Source organism: Martes martes (assembly GCF_963455335.1).
Source record: "Martes martes genome assembly, chromosome: 2".
Taxonomy (NCBI): Eukaryota; Metazoa; Chordata; class Mammalia; order Carnivora; family Mustelidae; genus Martes; species Martes martes.
The window spans coordinates 145,196,776-145,216,388 of record NC_137889.1 but is presented as its reverse complement, the minus strand read 5'-3'; the positions used below and the strand labels follow the sequence as shown (position 1 = coordinate 145,216,388).

Here is a 19,613-nt window from a genome sequence, read left to right as displayed (position 1 = left end):
CATCACTCCATCCCTCCGCTCTCCTCTTTCTCGCCGCGCCCCGCCCCGCCCCCCGCAGCGGCCCCGAGCCTCGGGTCCGGGCGCGCCCCCTCGCAGTCGGGGCGGGCGCGGGTCCCCGGGGAGGGCTCCTTTGTGCTGCCCCGCGCGCTGCGTCAGGGCGGAGTTGCCGCCGCCGCCACACGCGCGCACTCACCCGCTCACGGGCGGCCCCGGGGGCGGCGGGAAGGGAGGCGGCGAGCGGGAGGAGGGAGCGGCCGCGAGCCCAATCGCTCGGCTCCCCCGCCCGGCCCCGCGCGGCGCCGCCTCCGCCATTGCTGCGCGCGGGAGCGGCGGACGCGGAGGCTAGCTGCGCGCTCGGAGCCAGACCTGCGAGCCGGCGTGGGTGAGTGCGGCCCGCGGGCCCGAGCCTTCCGCCCCCAGGGCGGGGTCCGCGGGCTCGAGCCTTCCACCCCGAGGCGGGGTCCGCGGGCCGCCCGGCACCCAGCGGGTGGGTGGGGAACCGGGGTGCTCCGCCCGGGTCCCCGGCGCCGGGACGGGGCGCGCCCCCTCCCCGGCCGCGGTGCGCCCCTGAGCCGGGCACTCGGGTCCCGCGGGGGGAGGGCCTGGGACCCCCTCCTTCCTCTCCTCCCCCAGTCCTGGGCCGCAACAGCTGCGTCCTCCCGACCCCTCCTCCCCGGAGGCCAAGGGGGAGCCGGCGAGCTCGCGGTGACTCCCGCCCGGGCCTCCCTCTCAGGCGGCAGCCTCGGGTCTCCCGGAACGATGGTGAAGTTGGGGAACAATTTCGCGGAGAAGGGCACCAAGCAGCCGCTGCTGGAGGATGGCTTCGACACCATCCCCCTGATGACGCCCCTCGATGTCAATCAGCTGCAGTTTCCGCCCCCGGACAAGGTGAGAGCCCCCCGGCACCCCCGGGCTGCCGGGTGCGCACCCCAAGTCTCGGGCGGCGGCCGCAACAAAAGAGACGCGCGGCGTGCGCGGGAGATGGGAAGTGGGGGCGAGCTCCGGCGGCGGGAGGAAGCCCCCCGGGAGGACCGCGTGCCCGCGCGGGATTCCGGATCCGGAGACAGCTCCGTTCCGACAATGAAGCGCAATCGGGGGAAGGTCCCTTCTGGATTTTCGTAGCAGTCTTGTCCGAGAAGGGCCCCCGGTACCGCCCCCGGTACCAACGCGGCGGCCCCTGCCCTGCTCCTCCCCGCCCATGCTCCCTCCCACCTACCCAAGGTAGCAGGGGACTGTGGGTCTGGGGTGAGCCTTGGGGCGCGGCTGCCCCGTGCGCCTGCCCAGGTGGGGCGGTTTCCGTTAGATTCGCCCCTCCGATTCGCTCCGTGGCGGTGAGGAGGCTCCTCTCCTTGGCCAGGTGGACCCTCGTTGAGGGGCTGGGTTCCCGTCCTCACCCTCTCCGCCTGCCCCTCCCAGGCCGGCTGTAGATGCTGCAGGGCGTCTGTTCTTCCCGGGAGCTTCCTTTTCTTTGTTCCTTTTGTGACATCTTCTAGTAAGTGCTCTGCTGGCCGGGTGTTAGCCTAACTGGGGACAACCCTTTATCATCGTTTCCCCAAAGTGGGCTTTCCTTTTCTGAATTTAGAGCCCTTTCTTTTCCTGAGTACAGTATCCAATCAAGTAGTTTCTGTAGGTGAAGGATAATTTTTTCAAGAGTTAATGTTTTAAAAGGTAAATGGCAATAATTGAAAGTCTCGACAATTGTAGTCCAAAACTCAAACCTAGAATAATAAACATAGCATCCATTCTGACCACCTTGCTGCCGCTTAAAAACCACCCAGCCAGGAGCGAGTTCGTTCTATTCCCCGAAGTGCGTTTCCATTTATTGTCTCATTTAGCTCCAGCGAGGACGTTCTGAGTCAGGTCTTTGTCCTTTATTCCGGCTTGCTGGTGATTGCTGACCACCGGATGGGGATGGGGGGATATCTCCGCGGCAGCAGAGTGTCCTTCCCTTCTGGAAGATTCCTTTATTCCCAGGTGCATCCTTTGAGTTACTCAGCTGTCTAGAGTGGTTTCCATCCCCCCAACTCTATTGTCTGTGTATTGGGTTGGGGGGTGGAGAAGGAGAGGCGGCTGATGGCAGGTGTTTCGGTTCAGGAAGAGGAGCCGCAGGGCACACCTGTGCACCTAGGCCACGTGGGGCCAATTTGGGGTACCGACGGTCTAGAGGAGGCTTGAGGGGAGGGGTGGGGCAGGGCTGCCAGCGACTCATCCCCCTTCCCTGACTTGCTGGGCTAGCTCAGCTACCCCCCCCCCCCAATCTTTCCCTCCCTCCTCAGCCCCAGAGTGGTGGTGGCCTGTGCCAGGAATGCTGTGTCCCAAGGCAGCACCTCTGTCAGGTGACTCCCTCCACTCAGCTTGAGTCTCCTCTTTTGCCCTCAGTCTATTCCATTCCAGAACTGTCTGGCACCCAGTTGTCTTCTACCAGGGAGGGGGATTTCAGGCAGGTATGAAATCCTGGCCAACCAATTGGGCCATTTCGAAGTAGCCTAGGTAGGTCTGAAAGGTAGTGAGTCTCCCATCCCTGGGAGTGTTCAAACAGAGGGAGGGAACCCCCTCTGGGGCATCCAGGAACCAGTGGTTGGGCTAGAAGATTTCTGAGGTCACAGATGAGGAGACTGAGTCTCAGAGAGTCCATGGGATGGGCCCAAGGTCACACTCGGCAGAAGGCCACCATCCCCTCCCTCTGTACAGCAGCTTCTGGCAGGGCCCCACGCTCCATCCTGCTTGGGACGTGACCTCTCACACAAGACCTTGCTTAACACGCACAACAGTGCTGTGCTGCTCACAGGCAGGGTTCAGGGGAGGTGATGTCCCCTGTCCCAGGTGCTGTGGCTGGTGGGGTCAGGTAACACAGCCAGGGTTGTGAGTGGAGCCTGTCCTGAGAGTGAGCACCGAGTGCCGAGGGCCGCCGGTGATAGTGGAGCCGGCAGCAAGGCACGGGCCGGTCTCACCTGACGTTTGTTGAGTAACTTTACTGTCATTACCCCCATTTTACACGTGTAGAGATAGAAGGTCTAGTTCGAGGTCACCGAGCATGTTAGTGGCAGAGGCAGCTGAATCTGGGCCGGTAGAGTATTGACCGGGTTCGCACTGTGCTGAGGGTTGTATGGATGGCCCCCTCCTCTCTGCAGCGGGGTGAGATAGGCTTTGGTCCCATTTCACAGGCCAGGACACTGAGGTTCGGAGAGGCCAGGCAGGTGCTGAAGGTCACATAGCGAATCAGGGACACTTGGGATTTGAGGACAGTAGGGGAATGCACAAATGCTCCCTCCAGAGCTGGGTGGGCACCTGCACTGTCACACTTGGCGTGCCCGCCCTCTTGACATCCAAAGAGCCAAGTGCATAGAAGGGACCGAAGGAGGGAAGGCAGGAGGAGTTGATGACAGGTTTTGTGGCTCTTGGGTCACTTTTCGGTGGCAGCTGGCGTGGGTCACTCTCTCTCCCTATTCCTTCTCCCGGCTGGCTCCAGGGTCACAGCTCAGTCCTAGAGCCCCTCCTGCAGCCCCCATGGCTCTCTATCCTGACTCTACCCTGGCACTTCCCTGGGGCCTACGGTTGCAGAGAGCCGGTTTCCAACCCCTCTGTCTTGGGGTGGGGGGGAGCACGGGTGGCTGGCCCTCTGCAGTCCTGCTGCCGCTTCTTGGCTCCTGGATTTGAGCCAAGGAGTGGGGAGGAGTGGGGACTAGAGAGGTGGAAACCCTGAGGCCTCCCTGGCGTGTGGGGACAGAGCAGGAAACCGTCCGACAGGCGACAGGCGAGTGGAGGAAGGGGCAGTGAGCCTCTGAGGGGGAGGATGGAGGGCGGGTGGGGGCTTGTGGGAAGCTGCTGGGGGAGAAGGGAAGGGTGTGTATGGGGCAGAGCGGGGCAGGTGCGTGGGAGGAGAACCCTCTTCACTTCGCAGTAGAGAGCAGGGGGAAGAAGAGCAGGGAGAACCTCCGGGGGGCCGTTGCAGGGGCAGAGGAGGGAGAGGGTGGCGGGGTGGAGGCTGAGAGATGAAGGCCGGCTCCTGCTCCTTCCTAACCTCATTGCCTCTTTCCTCGCTTTACCCACGGTGGCACAGAAAGACCCATGGAAACCGAGGGCACCCCCTGGACCACCGGGGCTCCTGCGGCACCCTGGGCGGTGGAAGGAGCACGGTGGCAGGAGTTAGTCCTGCCCCCTCTTAGCTGGGGGACCTCTGGCCGAGGAGCTTAACTTCTTCGGCGGGGAGTGACCGTCTTTCCCTCCTGGGGATGCTCTCGGGATTACTCATGGGCCATTTCTCTGAAAGTCCTGGCCCCGAGATTCCCGGCCAATGATGGCTTTTCTGTGAAACACGTGTTGGTGAAATGCTGACTGGGCCCCCAGGGTGCCCATGCCCATCCTCGCTGGACAGGTGTGTCCACGGGCTTCGGGCGGCACCGCACCGCTGACACTGTGCTTCTCTGCTTCCCGGACAAGGTGGTTGTGAAAACGAAGACTGAGTACGAGCCTGACCGCAAGAAAGGCAAAGCACGTCCTCCCAAGATAGCAGAGTTCACTGTCAGCATCACTGAGGGGGTCACCGAGAGGTTCAAGGTGAGTGGCCCTGGCGGGGGGTGGAGGGCAATCTGGCCCCTGGAGTGATAGGACCGGATGCCATTTGTCTGGCCGATCCCAGCTGTGCAGAACCCACTCTGTGGTTTTCCAGATTTTCTTCTTTCTTCCTTTGTCTTCCGGAATGACCACATACAAGTTCGTAGGAGTGTTTTTTGGTTTAAAAATTTTTTATATTTTAATTTATTGTTTTTAAAAATTCTGGCATGATTAATATACAGTGTTATGTGAGTTTTGGGTGCACAGTATAGTGATTTGAGCCTGTCTGTGACACCGTGCTCGGCAGGGTAAGTGCGTTCTTCATCCCCTTCACCGACTTCACCCCTACCCTGGCCTCCCTCTCCTCTGCAGCCACCAGTTTGTTCTCTAGAGTTAAGAGTCTCATTTTGGGGGGCTTTTGTTTGTTTGTTTGTTTTAAGCATTTCATTTATTTGACAGAGAGAGAGAGAGAGTGAGAGCAGGAGCACCAGCAAGGGGAGAAGCAGGCTTCCCGCTGAGCAGGATGCCCAATGTGGGGCTCAATCCCAGGACCCTGGGATCATGACCTGAGCCGAAGGCAGACGCTTAATGACTGAGCCCCCCAGGCGGCCCTCGCTTAGTTTTAATAACAGGGAAAACCCACCCCTAAACTTTCTTTTAGACTAACAGACATGTGAGAAATCGCTTACCAAATTTTAAGATCCTTACCTCGCAATTGCAGGAAGGACGCAGGCTCACACAAAGGTAAAGCAGCCTCTTTATTACCTGTAAGACCCGCTTCTGGGCCCCTTCCTCGTGCTTCTGAGCTCAGGGAGCCTCCCCAGAGGTCAGGACTGCCCGGAGGACCCATCCTACAGATGGGGAGGTTGAGGTGCGGAGCAGTCATGGCTGTCATGGTGGGCGGAGGCCTCGCTCCGGACAGTTGTCTGGGGAGGAAGAGCTGCTGGAAGGGTCAAGGTTCCCGCCAGGCTGGGGGGTGGAGCCTCCCCCAACACCTGGGTGCCTCTGAGGGTGGAGACGGCTGCAGTGGAGGAGGAGAAAGTTTGGATACGGATCTTCTGAAAGCTTGTTCTTTGAGGACACACGAGAGACGGTAGAATGGTGGCCCTCACCCAGTTTCAGAGGGGTCATTTGAGAGACACCAGTGGTCACCCTGACCTTGCAGAGTGGCCGTGGCCGCCTCTCTGGTGGCTCCGTGTGGCTGTGTGAGCAGATCGTTGATGTCTGGGAGCACAGACACCTGGATCCCCGATCCCTGCAGTTCCCAAGGCACCTCTGCATACAGTGTCCTGTCCCATGTCCCAGAAACTCCATGGATTGGTTCCTAGCTGCACGCGAAGCTCGCGGAGCTGAGGTGGCTTCATGGGCCGGGGAGGGATGCCAGGGTGGGGTGTGACTTTGAATCCCTCCTTCGCATTGCTCCCGCCGGCCGCACAGGCTGGAAAAACATTGTGCCGGGCCTGCCTGGCTAGCGGACCCCCCTGAGTCGCAGTGTTTTCTGTCTGCAGGGTGTTTCCCTGGGTGATCTAGCTGTCCCGAGAGGTGGGTACAGCTGGTAGACCCCACTTTGCAGTGGCAGTGTTGAGGTGCAAAAAGCCCCATGTTTGGGGTTCTTGCTGGTGGTGTAAGGATGGTGTAGGAGCTGAGATGTTCTTCCGGGGGGCTCCTGGCTGTGCAGTCCACGTGTACCATTAAGTTCTTGACCAAGACCAGATTGGGTTGACCCAAGATTGACATCTTTCTTTTGCGCTGGTCAGCCAGCTCCGCTCAGACGGCCTGCATAGCCCATGCCCTGGGGATCGCCTCCTGGCGGAGGCAGAAGTGACCTCAATTTCAAGGTCATCTTATCCATCATTCTGATGGTGGAGGCCATCTGGATATCTGAGCGGGTCTGGGTTTCTCATGTCTGCTGTGATCTTTGTTCCTCTCAGCCCTGGCATTTTAGGTACCCCCCCAGAGTGGGATGCTGTCCTTCATCTTTTGGGGTCCATTGTGTGCCAGGCTCTGTTCCCCCAGCTCCCATGTCCTTTGTTTGTGTTTTTCCTGCATGCTCACCTGGTCAGGTCCCCGGGGCTCCCGTGGAAGGCATGGGTGACGCATTCGGGCCACTGGGGCTCTTGGCAGCATCAGTGTGGTTACCTGGCTTCAGGTGCCCAGAAGCTAAGGGCTCAGAGGATCCGAGCCTGTCCCTGTGGACGGGGCTGCGGTGGCAGAACCCTGCCTCATCTCTGCCCGCACCTCCTGGGAGACGTATAAGAAGGTGATATATACAGTAAGTGATTGGTAGAGCACTGCATCGCAGTGAGCACAGTCCCCAGTCTTATACGTTAAACTGTCTGGGCACGTTCATGCGCTTAGCGCCTGTGGCCTCCATTGGGTTCACAGCCACACTGAAGGGCACAGCGCGGAGGCCTTCGAGTCCCGGGTGGTCACGGGAGGCTAGGAGATTTCTGACTGGTCTGTGCCTCCAAGGCCAGTACCTTTCCTCCCCCTACTCCTGCCATACACACCTCTGCACAGGCCCACCTTCCAGCTCCTTCCAGGGCCAGCTCAGCCACCAGCTCCATCATGAAGCCTCCGGGGACTGACCTCATCCTCCTGAGGCCTGCACTGTCCTTTGTTAGGAGCAGTAACAGGATGAAAACAGGGAGTGCTCCCATGAGTCACACCCTGGGGCAAGCTCGTGAGACTTCTCAGCTCACTTAATCCTCATAAAAACCTTGTGAAATGTGCCCCATCATCTCCATCTCACAGTGGAGGGGAAACTGAGGCAGAGAGCTTGGCCCCCGGCAGCCTGCCCTTGGCTGTGACCCCCTGAGGTGATGCGGCTTCCCCTGGGGAGCTCCCCACTCCAGACAGCCCATGGTGCTACTTTTTCCCTTGTTTTATAAAGATTTTATTTATTTATTTTAGAGAGAGGAAAGCCAGCACAGGGGGTGGGGTGGAGAGAGAGAATTCCAAGCAGATTCTGTGCTAAGCGTGGAGCCCACTGACCCGGGAGCTCGATTTCACGTCTCTGAGATCATGACCTGAGCCAAATTCAAGAGTCACCCACTCAACTGACTGAACCCTTCAGGCGCCCCTGGACCATTGCACGTCTAAGAATCCTTTGCCCCTTTGTTGATTTGAACCCCTCCTGGTGACCTCTGCCCTGGGGCCTCCATCTGTCCCCTGAGCCACACAGAACACAAATCCCCCTCCTTCCTGGCAGCCGCGGGATGTGGGGCAGGCCATGTACTTGAGTTCTTCAGTACTTTTCCTCTGGTCTCTTCCTTCATGTCACGGGGTCCAGGCTCCCCCAGTGAGGGGTCCAGGCTTCTCTTCAGGTGTGACCAGGCATCCTGGTGGGGTTCAGTGGGGCAGCCCCTCTTCCAGCCAGGATAAGAGCCTGTCCTCTCGGGGGGTACGTCCTGGCACAGGAATAGCCTGACAAGTCACTGGGTGACTAGTGATGGCACTGGCCTGGAGTGCACGGGGACTTGGGGAGATTTCCAGGGTCTGCCTGTGGGACCCTCGCTTGTGGAAGAAAGCAGCTCCCTAAGGATCCCTCTCTCTAAGCCATGTGTGGATGTAAGCCCTTTCTAGGTGTTAACTCATCAGTTCCCACCCGGTCGGGCAAATGACCCCCAAGGTCAGAGTCAGTGGCAGAGCGTGACCTGAACTGGGTGGCCTGGCTCACTTGGCTGGGAGCCCAGGGGCCTGACTCGCACAGCTGAACGCCCTGTGTTCCATGGGCACATCAGGTTTCAGTTCCAAAACCCTTCTGAGCAGGGAAGGATGTGTACCTGGTCCCCCACGCATCTGCCATGAGGTCTGTGCGGGAGACGCAGCCCGCAGGGCATTTGCTCTGAGTGTGGTCGGGACTGCTCGCACTAGAATCGCCTGGAGGTTGATTTTTAACAGAGGGACCCAGGACCCTGGGAACACACGATGAGCTCTGCAGGTGACACACTGAATCTGTGGGGGGCAGGCTCAGGAGGGCTGACACCTTTGGGAAATGCCAAGGGCCTTCACCCTTCTGGAGTGTTCTCCCAGCCTTTTCTTGCCCGGTTATGTGTTTGGCATCTTTGAGGAGAGCACACAATAGGGCATGCTTCTCCTGTGAGGAGGCAGCTGGTAGAGGGCTGGGGAGTTGGTGGGGAAAGGGAGCCCAGGAGATGAACCTGCGGCAGGAGGCAGGGAGGAGGACCTGCCTCCCAACCCCCACCCCTGGCGGTGCCAGGGGCTCTCTCACGGCTGTGGTCTGGACAGAAGGTCTTCCTCATCCTGCCAGGGACCTGGGCAGCTTCTGTGTGGCGCCCACCCAGTCATCCCTTGGTCCTTTTCATTTCCATGTGAGAAATGTGGTTGCGTCTTTTGGCTGTTGAAGCAACAAGTACATAACGTGTCCTCCTTTGTCTCTAATTTGTGCGCTTCAGGAGGAGGGAGCCGGCTGCTTTGCACCTCCTCTTTATATACCTTTGGATGGCATCCTTGAGACGAGATGTCTTTTTGGATGTTACTTTATACTTAGCACTCAGGATGAAGCTCTTGGCTCTGGGGTTGCTAGGCTGGTTGCTAGGTAACTGCTGGGGGTGGGGAGGGTTCTGTGAGACTCCGCCACACTGGGATCGCTGGATGACTCACCCGGGGGCAGTGGCCAGAAGCCCAGGCTTCTGAAGAGGGTAGTGTCAACGAGGAAAAGTGCTCGTTTAATTAATTGGAGGTGTATTTATGCTGAGAATAAACACAGGCCGAGATGTAGCTCAAATTAAATAAACCTAAACATTCTTCTGGGGACGTGTTCCTGCTGTCCCCTCCCCCCTGGCAGAGCAGAGGGTCAGGGTGTGGCTGGGGGGCTGCTGAGCCCGTTTTCCCAGCACAGAGGCTGGAGGGGCCATCATTAGGCTGATTAAAGGAAGGTTCCATCAGGTTCTGCTTTGTGGCTGCCTTGGCGGAGAGCTGTCGAAGTGTCTGAAACCCACATGCCTTCTCACCTGGCGCCACAGTGCGCTCAGGGCTCTGGAGGGTCTGGGGCCAGCCTTGCATGGCCTTGCACGTGAGTGCCTTTCGTGGTCCACACAGAGCTGGGAGGATAGACCGAGTTTGTCTGAACAGCTCCCCACTCCCCTTGTTGGCTGGTGGTGCTGCAGCAGGGGTGTCCCTTTGCATCCTGTCACAAATGATTCCGTGGGCGGTTTGTATCTTTTTCTCACATCCTTAATGACCTTGAGCTTCCTGCGCGCCCGTCTGTTTTCCACTCTCTCCAGTAATCCCCCGGCGTGTTTCAAGATGCACTTGTTAAATATTTATGAACAGCAACACCGTTTCCTTGGCATTCGGCAGCGGGGGAGGTCTTTGTGCCGTGACACTGGGGACCCTAGAATGGCCTGCCAACACCCCATAGCTGTCCTCGGTCACAGAGCCCACGGTTTTCTGGCCCAGGTCTAGAGTGGGGGCCTCATCCAGAATCCAATAATAAGTGGTTTGAGTCATCCTGGAAAGGGGGTGTCTGTGTGTTCACTTTTTTTGTGGGTTACCTAAAATATTTAGTGTTGCACATGCTTGAAGATGTCAGGATTCATCCTGTTTTTCCAAGTTTTTTTTTTTTTTTTAACTACATTACTCAGCAGAAAACACATTTCCTTTCCCCTCCTCCCGTAGGGGAGGGCAGTGGGAAGGGAGGAGGAATAACCTAGCCGCCATTGACCCGGTGCCCGCAGAGGCTCTGAGTGGCATGAGTATCATTCCTTTTCGTGTTAGTAACACTCTTGAAGGTTGATCTTGCTGGCCTGACTTTGTAGGTGGGGAACTAAGGTTATCGAGGTTAAGGAGCCAACTCCAGGTCAGCCAGCTAACCAGGGGTGGACGTAGGGTTCAGACCCACACCCACCTGACACCCTGAAGCCCACCGAGCTCTGTCTTCTACACCAGCCGCTGCACGAGCGCCATGGGATGGCTCTTCCCTGCTTCAGACGTCCTGGTTCCACCCCAGGCAGGCAGTGGACCCCCCCCCCCCCACCCAAGAAGCCCCCAGTAGGAGGAGAAGCCCCAGGCCCAGAAGAGCAGATGGCCACAAGCAGACTCAAATACCACTCGAGCCCCCTGTCTGTAAAGTGGGGGTCTGTCAGTCCCCAGCAGCACGGTGAAAACTGGTGTGTGGACCAGGGCCTCGTAAGTTGAGTGGCTGTGTGAGTCATGGCTCAGACTGGGACACTCCGGAAAAGCACAGTGCACGCTGTGCATTTGGGATGTGAGGGCAGGCACCATTGGCCAAGACTGTCCTAATAAGCATCCTGGAGATAGGGTCCCCCTTATAAACTCTGTATATAGTTCACCCCGAGGCCCCTAGCCTATTTGCGTTCCTTTCCTGGCTGTTCTTTCCAGAAAACATCCCTTCTGCCTCTGGGGCAGGACTGCTGGGGCTGGGACTCCTCGTCTTGCCAGGACCCCCGCCCCTAGGCCCGTGCCTCCCACGCCTCACCTGCCTCGTCTCTCTCCCCTCAGCCATTATTCCTTGGTGTGATAAAATAGATGTGACATACGGGTCACCATTTTTAAGTGTTCATCTCAGTGACATTTAGTACCTTTGTGGTGTCGTCCAACACTCACTACTGTCTAGTTCTAGAACGTTTCAGCACCCCAAGAGGAGACCCATTACCCATCATCAGCAGTCACCCCGTTTCCTCCTCCTGTCAACCCTAGGCGACCACAGACCTACATTCTGTCTCTGGATGTCCCTGTTCCAGACATTTCGCATCAGTGGAGTCATATAGTATGTGTCCTTTGTGACTGCTGCTTTCACGTCAAGTGTGTCCAGGGGTCAGTGCTTGTTCCTCTCTCTGGCCGAGTCACATGCAGCTGTATGGCCAGACCATCTTCTGTTTGTCCCTTCATCCGGCGATGGACACTTGGGCTGTTTCTACCTCTTGACTAGCGACTAGCCTAGACTAGACTACCTCTAGCGTTCGCTGCAGCAAACACTCAACGTACAACTTTTTGTTCAAAAAGTCCTTGTTCCGTCCTTCTGGGTATGTACCCAGGAGTTTGTGTGGTAATTTCATGTCTGACCTACTGAGTAGCTGCCCCATTCCCCAGCCCACCATTGATGTCCAAGGCTCCCAGCATCCGCACAGCCAGCCAACACTTGTCATTCTCGGTCTAATTATAGCCAGCCTGGTGGGTGCGAAGTGGTGTCTCATTGTGGTTTGGATTTGCCCCTCCCTAACGGCTAGTGACAGGGAGCATCTATCCCTGTGCCCCAACGGCCATTTGTGTATCTTTGGAGAGACGTCTATTCCAGGCCTTCCCCATTTTTAATTGGGTGGTTTTTGTGGTGTTCAGTGGTATTCTGGATACCGCGTTCTTGTCAGGCATATCATTTGCAGATATCTGCTACCGTTCTGTGGATGCCTTTTCAGTTTTCTCCTCCTGTTCTTTGCACACAATTTTTAGATTTGGAAGTACGATTTATTTTCTCTTCCGTTGCTTGTGTGTTTGGTGTCAGATCTAAGATACCACTGCCAAGTCTAAGGTCATGAAGATTTGCCGCTTCGTTTTGTCCTAAGAGTTTTATGGCTTTAGCTTTTATATTTAGGTCTTTATTCCATTTTGAGTTAATTTTTTAAAAAGATTATTTATTTATTTATTTGACAGATCACAAGTAGGCAGAGAAACAGGCAGAGAGAGAGGAAGCAGGCTCCCCGCTGAGCAGAGAGCTTGATACGGGGCTTGATCCCAAGAACCTGAGATCATGACCTGAGCCAAAGGCAGAGGCTTAACCAACTGAGCCACCCAGGCGCCCTTGAGTTAATTTTTGTATATGGTGTGAGGTAAGGGTCGAGCTTCTGGTGTAGATGGCCGGTTGTCCCAACACCATCTGCTGAGAGACTTCTTGCCCCACTGAATGGTCTTAGCATCTAGATTAAGAAAACCAGCTGATCACGGACATCGGGTTTTATTTCTGGACTCTGTTCTCTTCCATTTACATGGTGATTCTTATGCCAGTAGCACACCGTTTTAATTACTGTAGCTTTGCAGGAAGTTTTGAAATCAGGAAAGATGAGCCCTTTGACTTACTCTTTGTTTCCAAAATGGCTTTGGCTATTTAGGATCCTTGCAATTTCCATTTCTGCAAACAAGGCTGTCGGGATTCTGCTAGGGATTGCACTGAGTCTGCAGATCAGTCTGGAAGTAGCCTCATCCTCACAACACAGGATCTTGAGTCTGTGAGCACAGGACATCTTTCCATTCACTTGGGTCTCTGAGCTCCTCCAGTAGTGTCCTCTGGTTCGCATTGTTCGAGGCCCTTCTCTTTCTGCTGGAGGTAGTGAACTCCAGCAGCATCCACTCTGCCTGAGGCTGTGGCCAGTGCAGCTCACAAGGGGCTCTGAGTCCTGCTGCTGCTACCAGGATCCTGGAACAGGGGCGTTCTCCTCTTTTGTTTGAAATCACAGTATTTCTGAGATCTTGGTGTTTGCTGTGTTAATAAACAAGCACATACACATGTGTACTTATCTATATGGAAATCCCATCCCAGGCTCTCCCTGAACCCTGCTGCTCTCACACGCCTCCAGCCGTGGGGCCCGGGCCACCAAGGGCCACCACAGATCACATGCTGGGGGATGCCAAGTGCATACAGCTCCCACGTAGTAGCTCTCACATCTTCCTGCTGTGTCCTGCTGCAAAGCTCTTCTTGACAGCTGCACAAAAGTGATATAATTTGGGGATTATGGAGAATCTGCCCCCCGGCCCCCTCGCCCAATGCACATTGGTAGCAAACATGTCCTCCAGCCAACTGGCCACACATCCGTGGGCTGTGAGAAATGGTAATCTGTCCCAAAGGGGCAGCTGCCTCCCAGCATCGTGCAGTGCCTGGTGGGTTCCTCCTCCTCGATGGGGCAAACAGGGACGGGGGTCCCCTCCTGCAGGACACGGGCTGCTCCAGCCACACGAGACAAGTGTACCATATTCCTTGATGCCTCTGGGCTCTGGCACAGCCTTCTTCGTCAGAGCACACCCCTTCCACACTTCCTGCCCCGAAGAGCTGCTCTTCCTTCGAGGCCCAGACGTATCCCCTCCCCTCCCCCAGCCCAAGTCTTTTCCAGCACCGTGGGGGTCTGCCAATACCCCCACAGCCATCATGGAGGAGCTGTGACAAGCCACCACCTTGCAGGAGAGGCCAAGGTTGAAGCCATGCGGCCAAGGACATGCCAAGGGGGCCTCTGTCTTGTCTTGAGAATGTCCACCGGCCACCGGGGGATTCTAAGATGGAAGAAGGCAGGGCCCTGGGCCCTGAGGGGCTTTTTGCTTTTCTTTGTGGGCCCCTTCCTCTTTAAAAAAAAAAAAAAAAGTGGAAGAAGAAAGGACGTTATTTTATGACCACCTTGGTCTAAAGAAGACTATCATCCAGACTGGATTCACGATTATTATATAATTACTTCCAGTTTTCTGACAAAATTAAAAACCATTTTCATGGGTCGCTGAGAGCATCACAGGCCCCAGCCCTGGGCCTCACATGCCCCGTAGAAGCAGTGGCCCTGCATCTAAGCGAGTCCCCTTCCCCAACCCCAGGAGCTCCCCAGCCTCCGGCCCCGAGGGCACGGGTGGCGGCTGGTGCTGGCTGTGGACCCAGGCTCTCCAGGCCTCCAGCATCCCGGGTCCCGCCTCCTTCCTGTACGTGATCGTTTGCCTCGGAAAACCCAGACAGACTGGCACCTCAGCAAACTGAATTCATGTCCCATTGGATTCGGAGATGCTCTGGGTTGGCTCCGGCTACCCGAGGGCGGCTGGATAAGTGCCCCCAGCAAAGATGGAGCTGGGCAGCCTGTCAGCTGGATCCTGCCACACCCTCCCTCCCTCAGTGAGCACCGGGGAGATGGGCTCCAAAGGAAGTGAATTAGCTCCGTGGGGCGTCCAGAACCAAGCACCACCAGCGGGGCGGCTCAGAACAACACACATTTATTCTGTTACAGTTCTGGGGGCTCCGAAGCCCTGAATCCGCGTCACTGGGCCACATCGCGGTGTTGGCAGGGGGCTCCTCTGGGGGCTCCAGGGGAGGATCTGTTTCCTGGCCTTTTTGAGCTCCCACCATCTCCCCATTCCTTGGCTCGGGGCCCCTTCCTCCACCTGCAGCCCAGCATCCTCCAGTGTCCGCTGTCTCCATCTCCCTCTTGTAAGGACCCCTGGAATTTCACTTGGGCCCGCCTGCATAATGCAGGAGACCTTCCTGTCTCTAGACCTGGATTAAATCCATCTGCAGAGTCACTTTTTGCATATAAGGCAACATGCACAGGTTCCTGGGGTTAGGACCTGGGTGTCTTTAGGGGACAACGCTGAGCCGACCAAGCTGGCTTGCCTCGCACTGGTCACCTGCACTGACTGAGCCCCAAGTGTCCCTGTGGGAAAAATGCAGTCCGTAGAAGTGCCTTGGGGTGCTGTTCTGAGGGGTACCCCAGCTTTACTGAAACCGCCTGCCTGGGCACAGAGCATGGTGGAAGTCTCTGGAGCTACTCTTCATAGGGTACTTTGGCAGAAGGGGGCCAAGGCTGGGGTGGGAGCTTAGTTGCCCCCAGGCTCCAGGAATTTCGTGCAGAAGGGGATCCTCTGTTTACCCCATGGTGCTGGGCTTTGATTGTGTCCCAAAGCATCTGGAAAGTTTTAAGGAATACCAGGGCCTGGGTATTGCTCCCAGCATTCCACTGCTGGGGCTCTGGCTGGGGTCCCGTCTGGGGTCCCCTTGCTGGGATCCTCGGGGGGGATCCTGTGATTCTCACACACAGCTGAGGTGGAGCCCTTGTGTTTAAGGCTGGGTCCCCACATGTAGCTGCTGCTTCTTGTCTCACAGGCATCCTGGGCTCTTTGTACCACATGGTGGTCTTGTGGCTCAACTTGAAGGTGGGGTCTTTTGGGTGACTGAGCCTCTGTCAGGCCAGACGTGCACTGCAACAGTGTGTGGGATCGGGCTTCCTCTGTGTAATAAGGGTTCACTCTGCTCCCTGGGGTGCCCAGTGGGAGGGGGGGTCTCCTGGGCACCCCGCTCTAAGCTTGGGTGCTAGGCCGGCCTGCCCATTTCCTTTAGAGAGGGAACCAGAGGTTGGGGATGGATGCCTTTTCCAGAGTTGCTTTGTGTGTGGGGCGTGAGCAGGCCTGGAACCCAGGGCTCTTGACATGTGTTGGGCAGTGCACGGCTAGTTTGTCTTCTAGTTGGAGTATTTCGGAATGGGTTGAAAGATGGGGCCGCTGGTGGTTAGGGCTCTCCAGAATGCTTCTGGCCAGGGCCTGTCGACCTTTGAGAAAGCCTGAAGAATGCTCCCAGGAGACAGGTATGTCTGGGTAGGTAATTTTCACTTTTTTTTCTGGAATATTCTTAGTTGTCTCATGGGAGAAGGGGAGGTTTGTGAAATTCTCCAAATTGGGACACACTTTTATTTCACTTAAATCACTGGGGAAGAGGAGATGCTGGGCTATGTGGTATGTGCACACGCTGCTGGTGTTGGGAGAGGCTGGGATATTCCAGAGCCTTCCTGGAGGCAGTGGTCCTGGTCAGGGCTTTGGAGGGTGAGGAGGAGAGAAGGTGATGCAGTCTGGCATGTTGGGGAGGGACAGGGATGACAGCAGACAAAGAACACCCATAGGGGAGGCGAGCCAGCCACGAGCCCTGCTCAAAGAGCTCTGGCATTCGGGCCCATATGAGTTCACTCTGGGACATCAAGTGATGGGCTAGAAACCTCGTGGTATGTGCTCAAGATCTCACAAATACATGACTGGCACCTTAACCAGCAGAAACTGATGGTCTTGCCATTCCAAAGGCCAGAAGCCCAGGTCCAGGTGGGGGTCGGCAGGGCTGTGCTCCCTCTGAAGCTGGGAGGGGAGTCCTTTGTTGCCTCTTCCTAGTTTCCAGTGGTAGCTGGTAACCCTGGCATTCGTTGGCTTTGCAGACGCATCCTACAACCGTCCATCTTCACAAGGTTCTCCTTGTGTGTGTGTGTGTCTGTATCCAAATTTCCTCTTTTTATAAGGACATAGTCACATTGGATTAGGGCCCAATGACCTCAGTTTAATCACATCTGCAGAGACCCCACAGGTCACATTCAAAGGTACCAAGGTGTAGGGCTTCCCTATTTTGGGGAGGGGGAGAAACAGTTGAACCCCTAATGGGCCTAGCACGTGAGGCTGACATCTCTCCAAACCCTTGATCCCTAGTCATTCTCCCAATGAACGTGTAAGAGCACGAGGCTTTGTTCTCCTCTCCAGAGACAAGATATGCAGGTGATCTGCTTAGGAACACAACTGGCAGGTGGCAGAGCTGGGACCCAATTCTGAGCCGTCCGGGGATCTTTCTGGAAAGGCCCATGCTCTCTCCTCAGGCCATGAGAACTACAGGGGAACATTATGCCACACAGCAAAGAGGAAACCCACATTTCTCTTCCTACCATGGGGCACTTCCCAGGTCTGTGCAGACATGGGGCCAAGGAGAGGTTTGAGGTTTGCAAGATGTGGGGGAAGAAGATTGGGGACAGCCTCCAGGAAAGGGGTTTTGCCCCACCGTGCGTCTCCTCCTGCCTGTCTATGGATTTCTTTCTTTGCGTCTCTCCCTTGACTATTCCTGGAACTGTCATGTTCTCTTTTCTTGGTTCTGTGAGCTCCTCAGTCATCAGGCCTGGGAATCCCAGATAAAAGGCCCAGGCCAGGTTCCAGGAGGAGGGCCCCAGACAAAGTGGTTCCCCACAGCCTCGCTGAGAGATGGGGCTTATTTTTAAACCTAAACAGATGGGGCGCTGGGAACCAAACACAGTTGTGGCTTCCAAATTCAAGGGACAGGCTTAAGAACGCCCTAGGATGTAAGATTATGTGTGTGCGCGTGTGCATGTGTGTGTATTTTAATTGAGAATTGTTTGACATATACCATTATGGTGATTTCAACTGTGTAACACAAAGACGCAATATAAAAATTGGATTGTTTGGTTTTTTGCTATTGAGTTGTAGGGGTTCCTTATGCATTTCAGACTTTAACCCCTCATCAGATATGTATGGCTTGTAAGTATTTTCTCCTACTCAGGAGGTTGGCTTTTCCATTTTGTTGATGGTCTCCTTTGCTGTCCCACTTTGAGTCTGATGTCCCACTTACCTATTTTTGCATGTGTTGCCTTTGCTCTTGGAGTCAGATTTTAAAAAATCATTGCCAAGACCAATGTCAGGGAGCTGAACTCCCCTCTGTGTTCTTCTAGGAGTTTTATAGTTTCAAGTCCTATGTTTAAGTCTTTAATTGCTTTTGAGTTAGTTTTTGTATATTGTGTAAGAAAGTGGTCCGGTTTCATTCTTTTGTGTTTGGCTGTCCGGTTTTTCCAGTACTGCTTACCGAAGAGGCTGTCCTTGCTCCACGTACATTCTTGGCTGCTTTGTTGTAAATTAATTGACCGTATATGTTGGCTCATTTCTGGGTTCTGTACTCTAATATTATGTCCGTAGCATACCAGTTTGATTGCTTTTGCTTTGTAATATAGTTTGACATCAGGGAGCACGATACCTCCAGATTTGTTCTTCTTTCTCAAGATGGCTTTGGCTATTTGGGGTCGTTTGTGGTTCCATGCAGATTTGAAGCTTGTTCTATTTCTTTGAAAAATGCCACTGGAATTTTGGTAGGGATTGCATTGCATTCAATCTGTGGATTGCTTTGGGCAGAATGAACATTTGAAAAATATTCTTCCAAACCACGAACACAGAGTATCTTTCTATTATTTGTGTCGTCTTCACGTTTTCTCATCAGTGTCTTAGAGATTTCAGGGTACAGGTCTTTCACTTCCTTGGTTAAACCTGTTTGTAGATATTCTTTAAGATGCAATTACAGATTTTAAGATTTTGTTTATTTATGAGAGAACACAGAGTGTGAGAGCATGAGCAGGGGAAGGGGCAGAGGAAGAATTAGACTCCCCGCTGAGGGGGGAGCCCAACGCTGGGCTCCATCCTAGGACCCTGGAATCAAGACCTGAGCTGAAGGCAGATGCTTAACTGACTGAGCCACCCAGGTGCCCCAGATGGGCCTGTTTTCTTACTTTCTCTTTTTGATAGTTTGCTATTATGTATAGAAACACTGCATATTTTTGTGTATTGGTTTTGTGTCCTACAACTTAATCGAATTTGTTGATTGGTTCTGAGGTGGAATTTGGTGGAATCTTCAGGGTTTTCTTTTTCAAAGATTTTACTTATTTATCTGACAGAGAGAGATAACAATTAGGCAGAGAGGCAGGCAGAGAGAGAGAGGGGGAAGCAGGCTCCCCGCTGAGCAGAGAGCCCGATGTGGGGCTCGATCCCAGGACCCTGGGATCATGACCTGAGCCGAAGGCGGAGGCTTTAACCCACTGAGCCACCCAGGCGCCCCTCTTCAGGGTTTTCTAATATGTAATATGTCATCCTACAATAGTGACAGTTTTGCTTCTTCCTTTCCAATGTGCATGCCTTTTCTTTTTCTTAATGCTCTGCCTCCGGCTTCAGTACTGTGGTGAATAGAAGGGGCGAGAGTGGACATCCTTGTCTTGTTCCCCATCTTAGAGGGAAAGCTTTCCATTTTTCACCATGACGATGTTCGCTGTGGGCTCGTCCTAGGTGGCCTTTATTGTGTTGAAGCACGTTCCCTCTATACCCACTTTGTTGAGTTTTTATCATAAATGTTGAATTTTCTCAAACGTTTGTTCGGCATCTCTTGAAGATGATAACGTTTTTACTCTTCATTTTATTCACGTGATGGATCACATTGATTTGCAGGTGTTGAACCATCCTTGTATTCCTGGAACGAATCCCATTTTATTATGGTGTATGATCCTTTCAGTGTATTACTGAATTCAGTTTGCTAATATTTCATTGAGGAGATAATATTCTAACAGGACTTCTCAACCTATTTTGTGCCATGGGCCTCTTTGGAATGTTTTCAGATGCCTAAAATAAAATACAAAGGGTTATGAGGCATGTGGCTGGCTCAGTCAGTTAAACATCCTACTCTTGATCTCAGTTCAGGTCTTGAGCTCAGGATCGTAAGTTCAACCCCGTGTTGGGCTCCATGCTGGGCACGGAGCCTACTTAGA

At 54.8% G+C, this 19,613-nt stretch overlaps 1 protein-coding gene across 1 annotated transcript in view; it reads left to right on the top strand.

The window, feature by feature from the left end:
- The first annotated feature begins 223 nt into the window (after nt 1–223).
- The window catches only part of NSG1 (neuronal vesicle trafficking associated 1), a 29,992-nt gene continuing 10,602 nt past the window's right edge, over nt 224–19,613 (top strand). Inside the window, exons 1-3 of the mRNA XM_080797159.1 lie at nt 224–382; nt 734–888; nt 4,441–4,557. Coding sequence (XP_080653285.1) covers nt 760–888; nt 4,441–4,557 — 246 coding nt within the window. The 5' untranslated portion in view covers nt 224–382; nt 734–759. The remainder of the gene's footprint in view (nt 383–733; nt 889–4,440; nt 4,558–19,613) is intronic.